Raw genomic sequence first — 21,691 nt, forward strand, 5'->3', positions numbered from 1 at the left:
GAAATTGAATAGAAAAAGAAATAGCTAATTTAGATTGTTAATAAAAGATCTCCCAGGCTTTGCTTTCAGGTAAAAACATTCCAGAATGATACCATTTTAGTAGTTACTCCTGGAGAAAAAAAAATTTACCAATTTTCTATTTTCTAACCACCTCCCTGCTTCATCTCTCTTGCTAGATGCAAACTGGAAATAACATAAAAGAATAACAGCAAGGGCTTCTGCTATTACCCACCTTAAATTTAAATTGCAGCTGCTTTATTCTCACTTATTAGATTTATGAACTGAGGGGAAATAATGTAAGGGGAAAAAACAAAAAGAGAAGTCTCTTTCTCCTGAAATATTTTTAAAATGCCAGATTACCTATAGTTACCTTGCCACATTGTGGCAAGAGCCCTCTCTGGACACTTTAGTGCCAAATTCAAGGTCCTGTTAGCTGCACCTGCAAATCATTCAGGTTAACACCACTGCATAATGCCTTTGGTTGGCTCCTTTCTACAATCCCCAAAGACCATACCAAATCTCAAAACTGTCAACATCACTTCCACTTGTCCTATTTTCAGCTATTCTCACCATCCTGCTGTCCCTGGAGAAAAAGAATGTCTTTCCCAAACTGTTCTTACACTTCCATTCATGCCCTATCTCTTCTAGGACTCTGCCCCAAAATATTTTACACTCTTCCTCAAATTATGTGTATTTTCCCTACTTATTCTTTTTCCTTTTCTCCAAATAAACTTCAGTTTTCTTTATCCTGGTTAACTTCCTTGATTGGGATAATCTCTGATGTTATTCTCATATTATATGTCTATCTCCTGCAAGCTTTTGCAGGTTATGTGCATTTTTTCCTTAATCCCAAGAAATAGTCATTTATTCTCCATTCATTCAACAAATATTTATTAAACACATTACATTTTATGCAATGTGCTAGGTTCCAAGGTTGTGAAGATAAAGAGTAGATTACTGGTCTCATGACTCTGTCCTAGAAACTCCTGAATATTGACCTTCGTTTCTCTCTACCTATCTACAACAATGAATGTTACTCTGCCACCCTCTCCTTTGTGAAAATTACCTCCTTCACAGTTCAAAGTGCTGTGATATCCTACTTTCCTCCTATCTTCCTGATATATACCCTTCCACTTATTTTAATTTGACCTTACTTTCTCCTTTCACCCATTAGTCGCTGCATTTCTCTGCACCGCCCTCTTCAACCCTCTTTTCCTTCCCATTCTCCACTGTGATCTTATTCACCAGCACCACTTTCACTACCATCTCCATGTAAACAAATCACAAATAACAGTTGCTAAAATGACTACTACACTTTTATAAGTATGGAAACCAAGACTTGGAGAGGTTAGGAAGTTTGCTCGAAATCACAAGGACTAGGAAGTGGTCAAGCCACTTCTTGAACCCTGGCAATCTCACTTCAGAGCTGATGCTGGTAACCTGGGCCACACATTGTACCATCTTTTGAGGCCCTTTCTCAAGGACTGCACCTAATTTCAAAGCTCTTTTAGATATTTCAACCTGAATATACTGCTTGTACTTCAAACACATTTCATTTTCTCTCACCCAAATCAGCTCAATTCTCACTTCTCAATTTACTATTTTAAAATTATAATTCTCCACGACTCAACCTTGAACCCTCACTACCTTAAGATGTCAGAATCTCAATGTCCCTCATCCTTTATGCCAATCCATCCAATTTATTCACTCCTGCCAAGCAAGGACTTAGAAGTCCTCTTTAATGTGCCTCCAATATATTTAAGACACCATTCTCACCTTGGCAAAAATCTATACCTGGTATTAGTCTTTTTTTCCTCATTTTCCATAAAAATTCTCTATCATTTGCCCAAAAGGACATTTTTGGTCTGTCTCTGAATACTGTGTGCTTTCCTGCACCCAGGTGACTTTATTTTTCTTTCCTCTGTCCATCCATCTTAGCTTCTTCTTTCTCAGTATTACTTTCCTTGTTTCCAAAACTGTCATCGGCATGTACACTGAATTATCACATTACTTTGTTCTGGTACTCATCTTTATCTCCTCTAAGATTACTTACGTGTGTCAACTATTTGCCAAAAACCTTATGTTTTTTTTTTTTTGTGTGTGTGTGTGTGTGTGTGGAAACTGGACATATTTTATTATCTTCATAAAAAAAATCTTGCTTTTCTTCTGTTGGTTTTGTATGGTACTAAAAATTGAACCTAGAACTTCACCTATGCTAGGCAACCCTTCTACCACTGAGCTATACTAAACTGTTCCCCTAATCTCTTTTTATTTTTGAGACAGGGTCTGGGGTTGTTTCACAGTGGTAGAGCACTTGCCTAGCACATGGGAGGTACTGGGTTAAATCCTCAGTACCACATAAAAATAAATAAATAAAATAAAGGTATTGTGTCTACCTACAACTATATATATAATATATATAAAAGAAATAATGTGTGCTGGGGTTGTAGCTCAGAGGTAGAGCACTTGTCTGGCATGTGTAAGGCTCTGGGTTCAGTCCTCAGCCCCACATATAAATAAATAAATAACCAAATAAAATAAGGGTCCATTTACAACTAAAAAAATATATATTTTTTAAAAAGAAATAATGCAAATGGTTCTCTTTTTGATATCTTTTAGATAAGATGCTAACCTTGCTTTCTTTTCTCATCAATAATAGATAAAAGATATCATATTCCTCACTATTAAATGTTAAGCTCTCATAAGTACATAGTAGGCAGAGTTTATTTTCTTGGCAAAAAGAAGAATATAAAGAAGAACATTTTTATAGCAATACAGTTACTGACCCACAAGCCTAGACAAATTCTAGTTCCAGGTGATTCACTCCTGTTCCCTTAATCCCTGTGCCATGTCCTTGGCTGGGTAATGTGTCTCCTCTGTTTCTGGGCACAGGAAGGAATGGGGCATGCTCTATGGAACAGCTGCAACATGCTTCCCGGGGATGTCAGGCTGTAAGGCAGCAGGCACAGGAATCCCTCAGTGTCCCTCACCCACGCTCCAGAAGTACTGTGGAACTCAACTGGGGAATCTCTTAAGATTTTTGAATGAAAGATGCTAAATAAGCAGTAGTGTGAGCCACAGGAATTTCTCGAAGACTTATTTCTCACTTCCTCCATCCCTTTTTCCACTAAGCTTATTATAGACATTGTGAATAAATCATTCACATGCCGGGTGGAGGAGAAATTATACTCTGGAAGCTAAGGGCTATTTATAAAACTGACCTTGTATGTGCTCACTGTATATTTCTAACACTGGTGTTTCTAAATTTAGGTTCATTTGGTTTGGATTATCTCAAAACATACCTTAAAAAGTTTCCTACCTATAATAATTTTTTTTACTTTGTAAAAGGTCAACAAGTATTAATTCCATTTAAAAACCATTATTATTTTTAAAAAGATAAACTATTTCAGTGATCCTTCAGCCATCCCTATTCATGTCTTAGTGCTATCTTTTTATTTTGTCACTGGCAGATTATACACATTATGATTATTAACACTAAGTGGAAGATATAGTGCCAGAGGTAACCCAGTAACTGGTTCTATGCTAGTATAAGGAATGCGGATTTTCTTCTTTCAAACAAACTTAAATAAGGTTACCAATTAAATTTTGGTTTGTATTTTCTTGATTGTACGAATGCATAGGGAGAAAGAGGCAAAATTAACCCAAAGAAAGCTTTTTTCCAAAATTTCCAGATTTCAAGAAAAGTAGGTGTCAATCCTATGTACAGGAGGCAAACTATTCTCCTTGACAGCATTTTCTTCCTCTTTAATTCTATTAGAATGAAAAATGGTAAGATATCAAGAAATCTACATTCAGAAAACTGGAGTACACCTTGACCCTCAAATTCTCCTTGTGGTCAGGAATTAGAATTTTCCCAACTTACTTTCTAATAACTATACCAATTTTGAGTCCCTGTTTTTTAAGGTAATAAAAGACTTTCTGCTCTGCTCCCAAAGCTCCTACTTCCACTTTAATTTTTTTTTAAATTTGACTCCAAATTATAGATTTACAAAGAGTAATGATCTTTTTTCCTTTAAACTACAAATATGCAACTTTAACGCTAATAAAAATGAGAGATCTTACATCCTAATTTTTTATTGCTACTAAGATCATTCTAAAAATGAAAAAAATGCATTGTTTAGCCTCACTAGAGGGAAAAGTAACCAATATTATAAATATTATCTTTTTTAAAATACTATTTAAATCAAAGTTATCTGCTAAGTGAATAAAAGATTTTTACATTATTTAAGTGATGTGAATAAAGAAGTGACTATTTTCCAATGACAAAGTTGTACTAACTTAAAAATTATTGAATTACTCTGACAGTGTAATCGTTAGCTTTTCTTTTAAAAAAAAAGTAAAAGAGAGAGGCAACATTTCGGTAAATGCTAAAAGTTCTGGGTCCCTAAATGTGTACTGATGAATCATAAGATAATACAGCTTAGCAATAATTTATTCCTCCATCTATTCAATAAATATCTGTGAAGAGTAATCAGGCACTATTCTAGACACATGCTCTAAGGCCAGTATCATTTTTTTTTTCCCTCAATGTTTCCAGTGTTCACTTTTTCTTATTTTTAATTTTGGTACCGGGAATTGTATTTTTATTTAGAGACAGGGTCTCAACGAGTTGCTTAGCGCCTCACTTTTGCTGAGGCTGGCTTTAACTCGCAATCCTCATGTCTCAGCCTGTCGCTGGTATTACAGGAGTGTGCCACCATGCCCGGCTTGTCAGTATCATTTTTAGACATCTTATTTTATTTAAAAAGTTTAAAAACACATTTTTAAAATAGCCATCAAATCAATATTGCAACATCAGTGACTAGCTTTTTGTTTTATAAATGCAAATCAGATTTTCTAGTGCACATTTATAATATTGGTTACTTTAATTAACTGTTATTCTTTTATTTTCCATTTAGTCATTCTTACTTTTTAAAAAATTTTGTTCTGAGACTAAATAAAACAAAATGAGAGGTTGAAAAGAAATTAGTCCTCTTTTATCAGCTGATCATCCCTAAATTACTCAGTGATATAAAATCCCAGAATTCTCCTTACAAATACCAACAAATCTTGCCACACTTAATGAATCCATGAAAGAAAAAAAAATCCATTTCTTTTCATCAGTTCTTGCATGCTTCCATGAAACTACACCTGGTAAGTGGATCACCAAAGGCTAGAAAGTGTTTCTATCTAATTCACTTCAGTGGCACTTTCCAATTTGCTCACTTATCGTGAATATTTTTTCATAATAAGTTATTAATTTGGTTTTTTATCTCTCTCTAAAAACTGAATATTTTCAAAACCTAGTGCAGATATCAGTTCCTTGAAGAAGTGTCCCTGACCTTTCATCAACTCAACAGTTATCTCCTTATACCTCAGAACTCAGTATACCTTTTATTGTGACACTTATCAACCTGTATGGTAATTTAGCTGACTGCACATCGGTTTACCTTGAGAGGAAGGACCTTATCTTTGTGGCTTTATTTATCCAGTACCTAGCAAAGAGACTAGGACATGGTGAGTACACAGTTTTTATTTAATTGAAATTAAAATTTAAAAACTAATTCCTCAAAATTCAATTTCAGTATTGTACTATACTTCAATGTCCTTGGTGAAAATATACAAAAGTAGATAGCAATTGGACAATATTTACCAAGAATTTTGATAATACTTAATCCTGGAACTCTTTAATTCTCCTCTATGAACATTTCCTAAGAAAAGAATAAAAAGTATAAAGAGTTTCACAAAACAATTTTTAAAATCATGTCAGTTACCATAACAAAGAGCAAAAAAATTTTTTTTAAATCTAGCAATACTAAAATAATTTGTTGGTGTTCTCAGTAAAGCACAACGGAGTTATTAATAACTTAAAGGATCCAGAGACGTGGAATTCTGAGGTAGAAGGATCACAAGTTCAAGGCCAACCTCATCAACATAGCAAGGCCCTAAGCACATTAGCAAGACCCTTTTTCAAAATAAAAAATAAAAAGGACTTGAGATGTGGCTCAGTGGTTAAGCACCCCTGGTTTTAATCCCCAGTACCAAATAATTAAATGGAATGATTTGTAGAAAGAAAATGTAATAATTGTAAATAAAAAAGCAGGGCAAAAAGTTGTGCATTTTAGTCTAGTACATGAACAAATTAAAAAAGAAAGTATCAACAGTGCTTGCTTGAGGAAACTGAACTAGACTATGATAGTTGCCTTTTCTATTTTTATATATTTTCCCAAATTCTATTTTATCATATAATTAATTTTAAATGTACTTATACAAATTGGTAATAAGTATGTATTTCAGAGGTATGTCCAAAGTTTATCATTCTCTCTGAACCTAACAAATATTGTTATACAGGTTTTAAAATAAAAGCATGTAAAATTCAGCTCATTAAAATAATAAGAGATTCATCATGGATAAATTTTCCACAAAGTGACCCAAATATTCACCTGAACTAATTTTCCAAATTACTTTTGCTACTATGCTTATAGCCATTAAATCACCGTCTAAAAATATGATTGAGATGTTTTTATGAAAAGAACATGTTTTCTATTACATAATATTTATTAGAATATGCAATTTCTATTATATTAGAAATATATCTCTAACTTATATATGTATGTATGTATGTATGTGTGTGTGTGTATGTGTGTCTGTGTGTGTGTGTGTGTATAAAATTCTCCACATCTTGCAACACATCACGCAACAAAAGTTCCCTTGAGGAGGGAACACAAATAAGTGCTATTCAACAAGCATTCTGTTTTAAGGGCCTTTGATAGTGAAACAAGTACATTTTCCTTTTACCAAATTTCTGAATTGACAGATAAATAGTTACAACAATTTCCCACCAACTGCTTTAAAAAACAATCAAATAAACACTAAGCAAACAGCATCCATGATTTATGCACTCAAAACTTTGTAAAGGATCACCAAAACACTTTATAAAATGAACTTTGACAAAAGATAAATGAAAAATTAGATAACCACTTACCTCTGTAGAAGAGATCAAAAAATTTAAGGACTAATACATGTTAAATAATGTAATGATGACACGAGCCTGGCATTACTGAAATGGTGCTGACAGACACAAAGACCACAAAAATATTATCCCTCATTAATAAGCCACTTTATAATATGTAAAAAGAGAAAAACACAGCAATGACAGCTTAAAAGTAGCTGCTCAAAAAATTACTGAATTATACAAAACTCTTTCCAACAAAGCAGGAATTGTCATTAGGGAAATTACAAAAGAGTATATAAATTAGAAATTAATTGATGAAGCTAATATATGCCGTTTGACATAAAGCCTAAGCTCAATTTTCATTTACTTTACTTGTCATAAGTCTCTTTTGGGGAAATGTCTATTTCAAGAGACAACATCTTTGAATTCATTCACTCATTCACTTGTTCACTCATTTAAAACGTGCAAGTATTTGAAATATTATAATTACCATGCCAAGCAGAGTAAAAGTTAAGAAGTGCCTACAAGCTGAGCTTAATGGCACATGCCCATAATCCTAGTGACTGAAGGGTTGAAGCAGGAGGATTGGAAGTTTGAGGCCAGCCTGGGCCACCTAGCAAAATCCTGTCTCAAAATAAATTAAAAAATAAAAATAAAAAGGGCTAAGGTTGTGTATCTCAAGTGATAGAGCACTCAGCACCCCTGGGTTCCTGGGGCCTATTACCATTACCAGTACCACAGAAAGAAAGAGGGGGAGGGGGGAGAATGTCCACATATATCTTATATAATTAAAAGTTACAACATATATAATTAATTGTAACATAGAAGGAGAAATGTGATAGCTCCCTGTAAGAGTTATTTAGAAAGTAAAGGATTAAAAAAAAAAATCACTTCTGGCTGGAGATAGGAAGACTAGGAGAGGAAGTTATAGATGACTCCATAACACTACTAGGTGTACTCACATTCCATTGGGAAGCTAGAACAGGAACTTTCTCCCTTCTGAATATGCTGCCTACTTTGCCTAGACAACCACTGCTCCCTTCTCACTTATTTACAACACAACCTCATATATCAGTCTTTCCAGGAAATCCCTGTAATACAATCTCCCTGAGCCCATACCTACATGCTCTCAGAAGGCCCAGGGCATACCTCCATTACAATCCTGACAAGCTCTACAGTATTTGTCACGCTGACTTCCACTCTTAAATACTTGAAGACAGAATCCAGGAAATACTTGAAGATGGAATCACTGTCTTTCACCTCTGTGTTCCTAGAACTTATCAAGATGCCAAGCAGGGTGCTGCTGAAAGGTGAACTCAAAAAAACGTATAAAAAATATGACAACTGTCATCCTGTTTAGGAAACTATTTTAAAAAGTTGAAGCAGGAAAGGAATGGGATGAATGGTAAAAAACAAAGAGAGGGGGGAAAAAAACCAAATGTGCCTTCTTGAAAGTCTGGAAAAATTATGACACCATTCACAGAAGGAAAAAGTCTGTGAGTCCATTTGGGACATGCAGGGTTTGAAGCTGTATTACTAATGAATATACGTCACCAGAAGGCTGACTCCAGATATCACAGAAATATCATTTCCTCATCAAAGTATAGACTATAATTTAAACACTAATGGCATAATGTCGCATCTCCCAACTCTCCGTAGCTTCTTTATAAGATAAAATTTGATCAAATTTTACTCATGATATTTACATTTAACAAGTTAGTTTCACTTGTTATTTTTAGTTTATTTCAATGTATATGTACCCATCATTAACTCAATTTCTTCAAAAAGGCATCAGAAGAAAATAGTTTCTTGTTATTTAAAAAATCCCAAATTTATGCTTTGCCTTGACCTTAAGGGAGAAGGCAAAATGATATAGTAATACATTAGAAGTAATGCATTTTATTCCATGAGTTTATACCCCCAATAAAACAAAGTTTATCTAGATAAGGAGTGCACAGATTTTCCTTTGATCAACTAAGATCTGCCAATTAATTTTAAAACTCCAGGGTATGGAGAAATGGAGGGAGAAACGAAAACAGGGATGGTGATTAACTCTTAGAAGGAGATAAGGGTTGGGAATCAGCAAGGAGAACACAGGCAGCTTCAAAAGTAAGAGGAAACATCCTAGTTGAGTGAATGTTTACTGTTTGCTTATTATTTTAAAATTAAGTGTATACATAATTACATATATCAAATTTTATGTAATAAAAGTTTCAAAATCCCTATATTGTCAATCAAAAAAGTAGAGCACCTTAGGCAGAACATGTAAGTGTACATGAATATTATATCACAATATTTCATTTGTGTACCTTTGTACTACTTGTGATACCTAGGAGTTATTCTTCCAATATATATGGAACCTGATAATTTGGGGTTTTTCTTTCTGTTGCTACATTTTTGGTATGAATTTGACACATTCAATACTGTTGTTCAAGAAACAACAAAAAATTGTCTTCTGTTCACTAGTTAAACAGGATAAGTGAAAGGAACAGAATGGCTTTCTCAGGAGGTTTCTCTGGGCTTTGGTTAAAGGGCCAAGTTTTTCAGAAGTAGTGGCAAGTAAATCACTGAAAAGTAATGCTAGAAACTTATTGTGTAGTGAGATAATTTTGATCCATTAATGAGGTGAGTTTACCAAAACACTTAACTCTTCTGCAATCATCTTTCTACCATTCTGATAACATATTTCATTATTTTCCTTCTAGAATATATATGTGGAGGCTGTCTGAAGCCTCAATCTGATCTTATGTTACATGTGTTTTGTAGAAGTAATATTCAATTCCTGGCTGAGACATGAGAATCGCAAGTTCAAAGTCTCAGCAAAAGAAAGGTGCTAAGCAACTCAGTGAGACCCTGTCTCTAAATAAAATATAAAATAGGGTTGGGGATGCGGCTTAGTCTTGAGTGCCCCCGAGTTCAATCCCTAAAACCAAAACAAAAAAAAGAAAGAAAGAAAAAAGAAGAAGTGATTCTCAGTTCCCTCCTTACAATAGAAATGTATGAGTACAAGACATAGTCTTTTTTATGAAGGACTCTGTAGCCTAGTGAGATCAGTCAAGAACACACAGGTAAATACATAAAGGTTAAGTTCTATATAATAATAATTTATGGGATGTGATCATGGAAATGGGCAGTCTTTGTGACTAGAAAAAAAATGGATTGAAATTCAGACGCTATTACTTAACTAATTTTGAGGCCTTGTATAAGAGCCTCAGTTTCCTCTTTTTAAAATTAAGGTAATATTCTTAATCTGAAAGGATGCAATGTGCAAATAAATTAAAACAGTCTCTTGTAAATATACACCTGATGTCACTTAGAAGGCATGTTTTATATAATGACTATCACCACTTCTATTTTTCTAAATTATTATTGATGATGGTGGCATTATTGATTTGGAAGATAATTAAGTTCTAAGGAGACTGTAGTCCCAGATGAGTCGTGTGACTAAAAAATAAATAAAAATCAATGATGTTATTGTTCTGTAAGTGTGTATAATTACTATGATAGTTAAGAGATTTATAAACAACATACAAATCCCTCTCCTCTTGAAACCTACCAGTTTCCCAGTCCTGAAGTAAGAAGTTATAGCAGATGAAGGTCTATGATTTCATCTTAAGAAATGTTGCTCTGTACATCTTAACTGTAATCAAAGGACTTCTTTCATCTTAAGAAACGCCCTACTTCACTTAAAATAATTTTATTCTAAGGTGCTAGGGTGTAGCTCAGTGGCAGAGCACTTGCCTACCACCTGCAAGTTCCTGGGTTTGATCCCCTACACAGCAAAATTAATTAATTAGTTAATTAATTAATATATTATAAAAATTGCATGTTGATAATTGCAATATTTTTACCATTATGAATAAAATGTCATTTTCATTATAATCCAATAAGTCATTTTGAACAATTTCTCCAAGTTGTTTACTTAGCCTTTTTTATTTTTGTACCAGGGATTGTACCCAGGCATGCTTAACCACCAAGCCATGCCCCTAGCCCTTTGAGATATATATACATATGTGTGTGTGTGTATATATATATATATATATATATATATATATATATGCGCATGTGTGTATGTGTGTGTGTATTTTTTATCCTTATTATTATTATTATTATTATTATTATTATTAATAGAGACAAGGTGTTCCTGAGTTGCTTAGGGCCTTATTAAGTTGCTGAAGCTGGGTTTAAACTAACGATCCTCCTGCCTCAGCATTCCAAGTCACTGGAATTACAGGTGGGTGCCACTGCACCTGACAATTTAATCTTTTTTGTGTTGCAGGGTGAAGCACTTGAGTCTTACCTTTATTGTGGCTTTTAACATTTCTTTAAATCTGTACATATGAAAGCCTTTTTAATTTTTTTCCTAGGCAGAAATGATCTTTTCCGCTGAAAAGGCACAGTACTTTATTCATGCTCTACTTGTAACTCAATTTGTCTTCTCACATGTTTGTTTGTATAATTTTTATTTTCCTAAGACTCTCCTATTGTAACAGTTCAATATTTATTCAATAAACACATAAAATAAGTAATATGTGACTGTACTTAATAACCTATAAAGTGATGTGAACTATAAGTTACCATTACAAAAATGTTCTACAGTTAAGATATTGCTAATACTAAGTGCTATTACTGTAACTTAAAATCTTTAATGCACACACACACACATAATGAGTAACTAAAAATCTTTCACATATTTCCGTAAACAACCTTCAATTAATGCCAGTAATATATAAAAACATTGTATAACACAGCGTACCCTAATAAATGGGGAGAGACAGCATAGAAAGAAATATATCAACCCATCCCTAGTGGTACTATGAATGAGCCTTGGATTTCAGCTCAAAAAAAAGACTTTTAAAAATAAGTTAAAATCTAGTTAACAAAATAAGTTAAATGCCAAAGAAAATCCCAGTACTTGATTTCTAGAATTCAAGATAATAACATTAAAAGACCCCCAAAAGGTGACATACTACTAAATTTTAATTTTTACATTGAGTTGATTCAGTATGTCAATGGGAGTGAAAAGCACTAATCTAATTGTACTAATAATCAAAGTTCTTAGAGGGTCTGCTCTTATATCAACAGTCAGGCAAAGGTGGACACCAGTTATTGATATCATAGTTAGGAACCTGACATTAAGTTTACCTTATTTAATGATGTTTGAATCAAGAAAGGATTTCTATTATTTCCTGGAAACGTGGGTATACATTCTTATTATTTTTATCTTCAGACCAGTTTTGAATACCAATATTCTCATTCACCAAAAGAAAAAAATAAATGTCCAATATCAAGGCCTATGTAAGAACACAGTATAACCAAACATAACCAAAGGAAACAAAATAAGAATAAAACAAGCCACTTCTGGGCCCAAAAAGTGAAGAGTTATGGTGACTTGTATAAAAATAAAAGACTTAACTTTTTCTGAAAACATTCTAGTCAAGAAACCTTCAAATATTGATTTCTCCAATTAGTTCCAAATTGCCACATCAATAATGTATAATCAGAACAACTTGAATCATCTATATAGTCTCAATTTTACTTCCAATTCAAGATAAGTAACCACAAAGTTGAGAAAGTATAGTAAGTTCTTGATTGCCTGGATTAAAAAACAAACAAACAAAAAAGCAGTCTGAGTTAGATTTTGACATCCCTATTAAAACACCAAAAAAAAACCAAAAAAAAAAAAAAAACACGAACTTGAGTTGTGGCTTAGTGGTAAAGTGCTCGCCTATCGTGAGTAGGGCACTGGGCTCCATCCTCAGCACCACATAAAAATGAAATAAAGACACTGTGTCCACCTACAACTAAAAAATAAATATAAAAAAATCAAAAAATATTACTTAGGGATATGTACATACACACATGCACAACACTAATTTTGTGTACATGGTCAAGTAGTTTTATAGTTCTGATTCATCATGTTCTACTACTGTCACCCATTTAGAAATTATTAGGACTAGTAAAAGAAAAAAATGAAATTATTTAACTGCATTATGAAGTTTTATAGAAATATAAAACTCCTTTTTAACTTTAGCAACTGGGTAGAGATAAAATATATTTGTAATAGCATACATTATTTCAAGCTTATGTTTAATTCATTATATTTTATAAAACCAGTAACCTGTGGCATATTAAGACTATGTAATAAGTGGTTTCTGAGGATCGTGAAATACAATGGAAGATTAATGTCAAGTAGTCACTATGACAATCGGGAAGCTTGAAAATGCAAAATAAATAGAAGTTAAATAAAATGTCACATAGAATATTTCTAAAGACAACCGTCATCAGAACCAATCAATCTACTGGATTCTAATGGCAATCACAATCCTCCATGGACTTTATGGAATATGAAAACAGTTTATCACTCTGAACAAATAGAATATCAAAACAGCAAAGCAAATTAGCATTTGTTAAGCACTCACTTAAACTGCTGGAATCAAAATTATATAATTTCTAATTCTTATGGAGAAAATATGGGGAAAATTCTATTGCTAGTCACCATTTACTAAGAGCAGTGCCCTCTGCTTTCTTCTGCCCCCGGGGGAAAAAAAAAAAACTTTTTTGAGAAGACAGAATTTACATATAAAATATCAGATGTTTAAGATATTTCTACACTATTTTTTTTTAAAAAAAAGAGGCCAAGTTAAAATCATAAGCCTAGTTAACCTACTTGCTTAATAATACTAATAATGGATGTTCTATGCATGTGCATGCCCATGCAAAAGGAAAGAAATTCTTCAACAGACACTGAGTCTCCCAAATATGGTGTGTGTGACTAACAGCTGAGAGGAAATGCAACTGAAACTGTTTGCTAGAGATCCATTAAAACCTAGGCGCAGAAAAATGCTGGGTGACAGCAAAGTTGGATGTGCAAATTTGTGCAGGAATGTAGCCAAATTTTTTCAATTCTCTCATAGTCTTAGGTTTATTGACAAATGGCCCTTTCTTTTTCAATTATAATGTTACATCCAAAGAACATCAGCTGAGATAGAAAACCTGCCTGGTCTTTAAAATAAATAGGACTAAGGTTTGAATTTATAAAGGCATGGAATTTCTACTAATGCAAACAAAATATGGCACAAAAAAATTCCATGTTCCATAAAACTTGCCAGTGTACCTCTCTCAAATCAGTACCTTAGAAAAAATAGCCATACTATTTTCACACTTCATTCTACAATTGACTTTGAATGTATTTGTAATTTTAAAATTTTTTCTGCGGACTCTTTGTGGATCATATATTCTCTGAAGGGAATAGGATTAGAAAAAATATGTATTTTAAAGCATGTGCTCCCAATACATTAATTTACAGATTTCCTTATGCTCAATCTTTGCTTGTTCTTAGGGGTAAACTAAATACTTAGCTCCTTTACAGATCATGTAATAACCACATTTTATTTCAGTCACTTTGTACTTGGTCTCTTCTTTGTTCTCTAGTTGCATGTTTTGAATGTTTTTTCAAAAAATGAAAGAATGATATTTTTCTTTAAAATTTTATAATTTAATCTGGGGGGTTAGATTGTCTACATTACAAAGTACAATATTCTATAACCAGCTCTAATTGTGTGGTGACCCCCAATAAAGTTGTTGAGCATTTTTTAGAAAAAGTACCACAATTTTTACAGAATTGTAATAGGTAAAAATGACACAGCACTGTGCAATTGAAGAAGTAATCCTCACAAAATTCACTGAATGCTCAAAACACCCCATGAAGCTGGGCACAGTGGTGCATGCCTGTAATGCCAGCAACTCAGGAGGCTGAGGCAGGAGGTTCTCAAGTTCAAAGGAAGCCTTAGTAACAGAGAGGTGCTAAGCAACTCATTGAGATCCTTTTTCTAAATAAAAAATACAAGATAGGGCTGGGGATGTGGCTCTGTGGTCAAGTGTCCCTGAGTTCAATCTCTGGTACAAAAAAAAAAAAAAAAAAAAAATCCCTTGATTATGTTTTCCTACTTTACTGAAAAAAGAACCAGAGATGGAAAAAGGTAAGTGACTGAACCAAAGTTACATACCAAGCAACAGACAGAGCTAAGATTCAAATTGGGCTCTCACAGCTAAATCAAATCCACCACTATAATTATAATGTTCCAATTCTTTCATAAATAATCTAATTTGATCATTATAACAACCTTATTAGAGTTCTTACATTCACCAAATACATATAACGTGGCAGATACTATTGTTCTACACTGTAATAATTCATTTGCTGCATGCAAAACTCTATAAGAAAGAGTTTTATTATTACCCTATTTTACAGATAAAAAAAGAAAACAACTGAAGCTCAGAGAAAAGAGGGCAAAATGTCCAAGATCACATGGTTAGTAGGTATTAATAGGAATCAGAATTCAATCCCGACCATTTGGGTCCAGTGCTAATGACATTCTTTACTTGTTCATTTTTAGGCAGGTTAACATAAAACAGATTAAGAAACTTGCCCAAAGTTACCAGAAAAAAAAAATATGCAGAGGAAGAACAAGAATTTCTTCTAACTCTTCATCCTAGCTACTTTTTCAACATGTAGTGAAATACTCGGAGTCATTAAATCCAGAGAGGGCAAGAAGACTTTGGTGCAGGTGGTTTTGTGAAGCACAGTTTGAGAACAGTGGAGAGACACTGGCAAAGTGGCAGGGAGAAGAAATTCCATCAAGCTAATCAAGCTAGGGAAGATTTATCTTCCATAGATTGGAGGCAGAACAGAGTAAAACATATGTAAACATGGACAAGGGTATTTGTCATTTTGATGTAGAATTATGAAGTGGTGTGGATGAAGAGGTATGACTCTAATCAAGGAAATCAGTAAAAGTGTAGCACTAGAGTAAGTTGTTTTGAGAAAAAAATTAAAGTGACCAAAAGATTTGGAATAGGTTTTATAATGGCTCCAAAAGAAGTGATACCCCCACACTTGTCAAAATGATATAACCCTACACACCAAAAGAAATAAGGTAATCACTGAACAAAATCTACTCATTTTTCTCCTTTTTTTCTAAAATGGTATTCATAGTTTAGTAACTTCTTTTTCATTGTTAACTTACTATGGAGTAGAGACTAAGGAAGGGAGAACATAATTAGCACAACATGCTTCTCATTAATTTTCATACCAAGATTCTATGATGCTGGTTACTTTAGCAATAGATCTGCCTCAGATGCATATTAAAATCAGATGAAGGAAATTACAACAAAATTCCATTCAAATGAATAAACTGAAATGCCAACTTAAATCTAAAGTACATGTTAAAAGTAGAATTTGCAATGAATTAAAAAAAAAAAAAAGCACTGGATAAAGGCAATGATCCCAGGACACCAGTAAGAAGTACTTTTGAAAAGCCATGTTAAATGAGGAAAACTGGAAAACTAATGGAATTTCTTCTCTCATTACCTAAAATAAACCAGGACACTGAAATGGGCTTACACTATAGTATTTTGTTCATTTTAATTTCATTTTTATTTCATCAAACCACAAATTCCCTTGGAAATACCTCAGACACATGCCCACAATAATTGGAATGCCTAACATTTCAGTAATAAGTACTTTTGTGAGAGTTCAACAAAATAAAAAGAATGCAGTGATATTCCTCCAAGTTTTCTGCTTATGTCAACCGCTATTTTATGATTATTAAATTATCTCTGTGATTGTAAACTGCATGTGTAGAATACATTAAATGATCCCAAGTGAAGCCTTAAGTCAGAAGACCACATAAAGATCTAAACTACACACAGAAACATCAAAATCAAGCTGAACTTCTTAGAATATAACAATCATAATTTTTTTCTCCTGAAGCCATTACTGTTAAATATAACTTGATGAATTAAGTTCAAGTGTAACTACAATTGAAATATATGATTCACCTGAGCTATGACCTATTTTTCCTCTCAAAAGCAAACAGGAATCATGACAGTTGTAAGACATATTTTTCCATTCCAGGATCCTCTAAAACTTCTTTTACAGTACAGTTAAAAGTAAAATGAACTTATTGACACTTATTTGCTTTACAAAATAGTTACTTATGTTGTTGTTCATAACACAGAATTTTAGTTATTTATTAAATAACAACAATTATATTTGGTCATTTATTTTTAAACTGTACAGACCAAGAGGCATTCAGGAAAGAATAATGTCAATATGTAATATGATACCTACATCTAAAATTCAATTATAACTACATGACATATTTGCTTATAAGAAAATCAACAATTAGCATGACATATACAAAAATAAACATATATATGTGGATGAAAATACCCACCCCTAGCAGAAAGCTTTTTGGTGTTGATAATTTTGGCAGCATACTCTTGTCCAGTAGGGATTTTCATACATCTTCTGACCACTGAGAATGCTCCCCTGGAAACCAATAATTAGCAGGTTATCAATAATATCAGACCTAGCATTCTATTAAAAATTTACAACACTTGGACGTTTTTAACTGATTTGGGTGGACTATTAAATATCAATGTAACACAGCAATATTCAGAAAATGAACAATTCTTCCTGGAAACCCACACCTTCTTAATGATAAAGAATAAAATCAATTTTATTTAGCTGGAAGCACACATTACTAATCAACAAAATGAAAGAAACTGCCAATTATGACCGCTCTTGTTTGCACATGAAATTTGAAAACATTTTGCAATTCACACTCACAGCACCAAATGCTCTGAGAAAACCTTGCTAAGCACAGAGCTGAAGAAGAGCAGCAAAAATCTGCTGCCTATTTATTTTGGTAGGGAAAAAAAATTAACGTGACTCCAAGTAAGTAAATATGGCGATTATTTTCATTAAAATATAAAACTTGAGCACACTGATGTGCTTTAACAAATTCTGGTATGGTGATTTCTCCATGTCCTGTTTTAGGCTGGGGGAGGGGAGAGGGTTGAATTAAGCTGCTCTTCCGACATATTCTCCATGTTTTAACAGCAGACAATATAAAAAGGTGGTTTTGACGACATTTACAAATATTTATTTCCTTCAATTCAACCGTATAATCCAACAATGCCTCTCAACGCACCCCTTTCAAAAAAGTGGAAACTAGCGATAGAGAAGGATTTGGGTTTGATGCTACATAAATCAACATTCATGACTCTGCCCCTAGGTTCCTTTGCACAGATCCTCAGTAGGTATTCTGTCCTCTTCCTTAACATTTCCAAGTAGTTCTTGCCAGTTAAGCATAGGAGGTCGTTTATACAACGCTAGGCTACCCTTGGGATGCGCTCTCCCAGTCTCCAAAGGGCTTTTCAGCTGCCTGTATAAATAAATCCTCCCAGAGAATGCAAAGATGCACACATAAATCCTAGGAAGAATGATGGTGAGCGAGTAATCTAGCGCAAAGAATAATAGCGAATATAGGGCAGGGGGTTGGGTTCTGTTGGGTGGCCCTTTTCCTGGACAGAACTACTGGATGCGAAACAGACTCTACATTAAGCCAAGTTGAACTTTCGGCATCAATAAATATGGCACTGTCTGTGGCAGTGAGCGCTCTTTCGTACGTGGGTCAGACGGCGGACACGCGGGCTAACCAGGAGGCATCTCTATTTACAGAAAACGTGATATATGTTGCATTTTACATGGGTTCTTGCTTCCTCTCCAAACACATACACGCGCGCGCACACACACACACACGCACGCACACTTCTGAGGATGACAGCTACAACTGCAGAGACCGTAAATTCACTAAGTCTCTCCCTGCAAGAGGGTGGGGAGCGGGAAAAGGTGGGCTAAGGACTGTGGCAGCGGGCCACAGTCGGAGTAGGGGGTTCTTACCCTCCCCAGTCCCCTTTCCTAAGAGCACCTTTCCAGAGAGACAAACCAGGGGCCCTCCTCCCTCTCCTCCGGTCTCCAGAACTCCCCTGCCCACACCAGAGGTGAATGGGTCGGGGGCAAAGCGACCCTCCCTCTGCTGGAAAGGGGACGTGCGATGCAGGGCAAAGGCGCTTACTTTCCGAGCTCCTCGAAAAGCTGATACTCGTCGGTGAACCTGGTGCAGGTGGTGGTCGATGCCATCCTCGGTCCGGGCTGTGCCCTGGCTGGGAGCGCGACTGGCGAGAGGCGAGCAGACGCGCGTCTTCCCTGGGACTGGCCCCGCGGCGCTGTCACCCAGAGCCGCCCTCACTTTCCTCGTCCCAAAGTAGCTCACCCGCGAGGGAGTGTGCGCAGGGGCGGGGCGGGAGGGGAGATGACCAGAAAGGGTGGTGTGGGGTCTCCTCCCCACAGTCCGCCGATCCTCCTCCGCCTGTGGGCCTCGCTTCCTTCTTCCCTAGACGCTTCGCCTGTTCCCTTTCTAGCCCCTCTCCCCAAATGTAGGGGGCAAAGTACTCAAGAAGGAGCAGGGAAAGGGAAAAACAGTCGGGCACGGGGCGACAGGCGAGCAGTTGCGAAACGATCCACACCAGGGGCAAGGGTGGAGGGGAGGGAGTCCGAACGGGTGGAGGCGGAGTGCAGAGGGGCTGAGGCCGCGGAGCCCGGAGCGGACAGCGCGAGCCCAGCTGCAGCTGTCAGCAGGCGCGGGCGCGGGGCGCGCCTGGGCTCGGCCGAGCGTGCGCACCCGGGGCCAGCTCTCTCCCGAGAGCAGCGGCGGCGCAGGCGGCGCCGAGCACCTCGGCGGCCTCGCGGTCCACACGAGCCCGAGAGGCTTGGAGACGGTGCGGAGAGAGAAAGAGCGCTCGGCTCGGGCGAAGCCTCGTAGACCGTCCCTGGGCCTCTGTCTCCACCCCCAGCACCTCCTCCGCCGCTCCCTCCGCCTGCCAGCACCCCCTTCCTCGCGAAGCCCCCTCCTCGCCGGTCCCACACCTCCCTCTAGCGACTCCAACCGCGTCCCTTCCAGGCTCTCTCTTCCTCCCGTGGTCTCACACTGGAGCACACCCGTCTAAGGAAACCTGGTGGGAGGAGGATGTGCGGGGGAGAAGCCTGTAGAGGATTTTGGTGAATGAAGAGTGGGTCAAAATTACCCATTTAAACCAGAGAATCCTTCCTCAAGGTGGGGTTTCCGGACCGGGGAAACACGGGGCAGCTCGTGCACCCACAGGGGCTGCTGCGGGGGGTCGCAGAGGCCCGCGCCCTTTGGGGTGGCGGGCACTAGGGAAGTCTAGGCGAGGGGCGCAACCACTACCCGTCTGGGCGCTCAGTGTCAACCCGGCAGGGCCGGATGTGGGCATCTGAATGCTTCCACGGAAGGGTCCTAACCTCCCACGGTCTCCCAGCGACTGTGGGGGACCAACCCAGCTCAAGCCCGCGTTCGCCGCGCCTAGCGCGGCTCAAGACACGGGTTGTCTCCCTCCCACGCAACCCTTTTAGCTAGGGCCGAGGACAGCCCGTGCGCCACGTTTCACTTCAGATTTGACTGTCACTTCTGTCCAGCCAGCTCCCCTAGTGTTTTCCAGGTGGGTTGCTTAGACTCTGGCAGTCCCCAAAGGCCTTTAGCTTGGCCATGAATTTTAACAGAATGAAAGCAAAAACTCCACCACCCTGCCACACCTTCCTTTCCCTCCAGAGTAATTCCCCCAGTCACCTAAGTAAGTTCTGATAGTAAGGCCAGTTCTCGCGAGCTTTCCCGCTCCGGTGGCGGGGGCGGGATAGTAGGCAAGGTTGGGTGTCGGTCACGCGACCCAGTGGGGGCTGACGTCACTCGCGTCACATGAACTTGTCTAGTCTGTTTCGCTTTGTAAAGGGAAAAGGAAAAGGAGAGGTCGTGTGTGCTTCGCTTGCAGGCGCAAAGATCCAAACAGATAGTGGCACTTGAGTATTCTCCGTAAATGGTAATCTGCAAAACCAACTGACAGTTCAGGAATGTCTGCCATTGTTTTCCGTAATTAGGAGAAAAATAATTATTCATTACATTTAAACTAGATAAATAGTTGTTGACAGTTAAAATAACTTCCTGGGCCTGCTTTTCACTTCTAGGTCTTTAATATAAACTATGCAACTGCAAATTTAGAGGCAGACTAAAAACAAAAGCATCATGAATAGTCTTCTTCAAATTGCTGCCTTTTGTTCTACAGCACAAGGACTTGCATTCCTGTTGGTAATTTGCTCCTCTTTAGTTCATTTTCAACTTAAAACTTTACAGCTGGAAGATAAAGGATAATTTACATTTACGGAGAACTTAAGATTTAAAGGTGGTGTTGCTTGTTCCCAGAGGCTATTAATTAGTAAATTACCTTACCTGCAGTCAGGTTTGATCCTAATTTTTTTATTCCCTCATCTAAGGAATGCGGTTCTGCCAGTGACCTCCTTTTACTGAAATACTCAAGATACATAAATGTTTTTAAAATGCTCTGGGATTTTTGTTGTTGTTGTTGGTTGCACATTTACAAGAATTGCCAACATCTCAGATATCCCTCCCCCACCTCGCCAATAAATATTTCTGTGTTAAACTATTATTCAGTGTCTGCATCGTTCTATCTATGAAAATGTTATTTATAATAGAATGTTATGCTTTACTATGATTTTGTTCCTGGTCGCCTTTATTTGTATCTGTTGCTAATTCTTCCAGTAGTCTGAGTACAGTTTTCAACAATGCCAAACACATTAGGTCATCCATAGGTTGCAATTTTTTTCTTGTGTGTGTCTAATTGAAGACTTCTACTGTTCAGCTGGCATCATAGAACATCATTTGCTTCATCTTTAAAATTCTTTTTGCCCTTTCTCTAGTTTGGATCCCTTGATCCTTGCATCTCTTGTCTTTAATGTAGTTCATAAATTTTAACACCTGTTAAGAAAAAAATGAAGTTTGTATGAGTCTTGATTCC

General features: G+C 36.6%; 1 protein-coding gene across 8 annotated transcripts in view; it reads right to left on the reverse strand.

Annotated features, from left to right (window-relative positions):
- Camk2d (calcium/calmodulin dependent protein kinase II delta) overlaps positions 1–19,557 on the reverse strand; it is a 301,476-nt gene extending 281,919 nt beyond the window's left edge. For 3 of the 8 annotated variants that reach the window (XM_077803187.1, XM_077803186.1, XM_077803190.1), the window contains exons 1-2: positions 18,883–19,556; positions 17,197–17,291 (exon numbers count right to left, since the gene is read on the reverse strand). In XM_077803187.1, the coding sequence (XP_077659313.1) occupies positions 17,197–17,291; positions 18,883–18,947 (160 nt within the window). In that variant the 5' untranslated portion in view covers positions 18,948–19,556. Of the gene's footprint in view, positions 1–17,196; positions 17,292–18,882 lie in introns of all 8 variants that reach the window. The other 5 variants (XM_077803188.1, XM_026389683.2, XM_026389684.2 and 2 more) reach the window with 5 other exon arrangements.
- Positions 19,558–21,691: the final 2,134 nt, after the last annotated feature.

This window comes from Urocitellus parryii, chromosome 10 (assembly GCF_045843805.1).
Source record: "Urocitellus parryii isolate mUroPar1 chromosome 10, mUroPar1.hap1, whole genome shotgun sequence".
NCBI classification, from domain to species: domain Eukaryota; kingdom Metazoa; phylum Chordata; class Mammalia; order Rodentia; family Sciuridae; genus Urocitellus; species Urocitellus parryii.